The 1,665-nt window shown below is 56.8% G+C and overlaps 1 protein-coding gene across 1 annotated transcript in view; it reads left to right on the top strand.

Annotated features, from left to right (window-relative positions):
* LOC102259908 (CMRF35-like molecule 6) overlaps positions 1–1,647 on the top strand; it is a 4,454-nt gene extending 2,807 nt beyond the window's left edge. Inside the window, exons 3-4 of the mRNA XM_014542624.1 lie at positions 1,056–1,203; positions 1,337–1,647. Coding sequence (XP_014398110.1) covers positions 1,056–1,203; positions 1,337–1,469 — 281 coding nt within the window. The 3' untranslated portion in view covers positions 1,470–1,647. The remainder of the gene's footprint in view (positions 1–1,055; positions 1,204–1,336) is intronic.
* Positions 1,648–1,665: the final 18 nt, after the last annotated feature.

Raw genomic sequence — 1,665 nt, 5'->3', positions numbered from 1 at the left:
CAAAAATCTCTGGGTGGGGGGGGGGGAGGGGCTTGTCCCCGTGCCTTTTTGTCGGACCATGTTCTATGGGGTCCACCTGGTGTGTGTCTCTCCAGATCAGGGGTGGGGAACTTCCGGCCCGAGGGCCATATAAGGCCAAAGAAATCCTTCTCTCTGGTCCTGCCAAGGCATTAGGGGTGAGTGAATGAAATGCTTGTCCAAACAGAACAGGCTAATGTTTAAGTTGATGATTTTGTGGGCCTTCGAATGATGTTATAAATCTCCAAATGGCCCTTGGCAGGAAACAGGTCCCCCACCCCCTGCTCCAGGTCTTTCTTTCTGCTCATTTGTTCCCCCAGAGAGGACTGCCCAATGGTCCAAAGGCCTGACTGACAGTGTGGGGGCTGGTAGCTTAGACACAGCTGGAAGCCCGAGATCAGGAGGCCGGCATGTGGGCGAGGCCCTCCTCTGAGTGTGGACTTTTGTTGTATCCTCCAGGGTGAGGGGCCTCCCTCATCCAGGCACTAATCCCATGGATGAGAGCTCCACCCTCATGCCCTGACCACCTCCAAATGCCTGGCCTCCTAATACCACCCACTGTGCCTGGGGCTTTCAACAAAGGAATTTTGGAGACACGAGCAATCAGACCAAGGAGAGTCTAAGGGACTGCGGGTTCCGCCCTCCAGTGCAGACCCTGAGGCACGTCTGTTTCCTGGGTCTCACTCCAAGCACTCCACGCCTGAGGGACCTGGTCACCTACCGCTCTAGTCAAGGCTACAGAATAAGTGTCACCCCACCCCTGCTGGCGGGAGAAGAGGGAGAAGGGTGTGGCTGTGGTGGGGATGTGGCCAAGTGCTCTTCCCACACAGTCTCAGATCCTCTGCTGAGCAGGATGACTCTGCTTCCGGACATGCCCACCAGGCCTCGGAGTTCCTGGAGAGGGGCCTAGGGAGGGGGCCCAGGTCTGGCCTGCCTGTGGCCACGGAGGGGATGGCCTCAGTGACCTTGACCTTGTGTCAGAGCCACACAGCTGACAGAGTGGAAGACCCAGGGCCTGACATGTGCTTCTCCCTCAGCCCCCACCCTGAAGATCGTCACAAGCACCCTGGGCCCTCCAAGCACCCTGGGCCCTCCAAGCACCCTGGGCCCTCCCTCCTCCCTGCCAGTGACCACTGGGCCCAGCATGACCAGCCAGGAGACGCCTGATGCCAACCAACACCCTCGGTAAGGGGCGCACATCCCAGGACTTTGACACCTGGTGGATTCTCCTCTAGATGGGGGTGCGGAGGCGGGGGTTGGAAGGCAGGAGTGCTGATGATGAGGCTCACTGTGCATCACCGTCACCGTGTCCCCACAGGTCCCTGCTCAGCAGTGTCCACTTCCTGCTCCTCATATTCCTGAAGGTGCCCCTGTTCCTGAGCATGCTCAGTGCTGTCCTCTGGGTGAACAGGCCTCATCGGGCAACTTGTGAGGAAACACAATTTGGCTAAGACAACCTGCCACTGTCCCCGCCCATCCATGTCCTGTCCAGAGACACAGCCACTCGGGCTACAGAAGACAGAAACTCCACCCTGAACCTTACATCCCTTTTCAACTTATCAAAAGAGACTTAAAAAACCATTTTAATGACTATATCACCTCCACAAACGTGTGTATATGAACAGTTGAAGGACTACAAATAAACAT

Source organism: Myotis brandtii, unplaced genomic scaffold, assembly GCF_000412655.1.
Source record: "Myotis brandtii unplaced genomic scaffold, ASM41265v1 scaffold30544, whole genome shotgun sequence".
In the NCBI taxonomy this organism is placed as follows: domain Eukaryota; kingdom Metazoa; phylum Chordata; class Mammalia; order Chiroptera; family Vespertilionidae; genus Myotis; species Myotis brandtii.
This window is presented reverse-complemented; position numbering and strand designations above follow the sequence as displayed.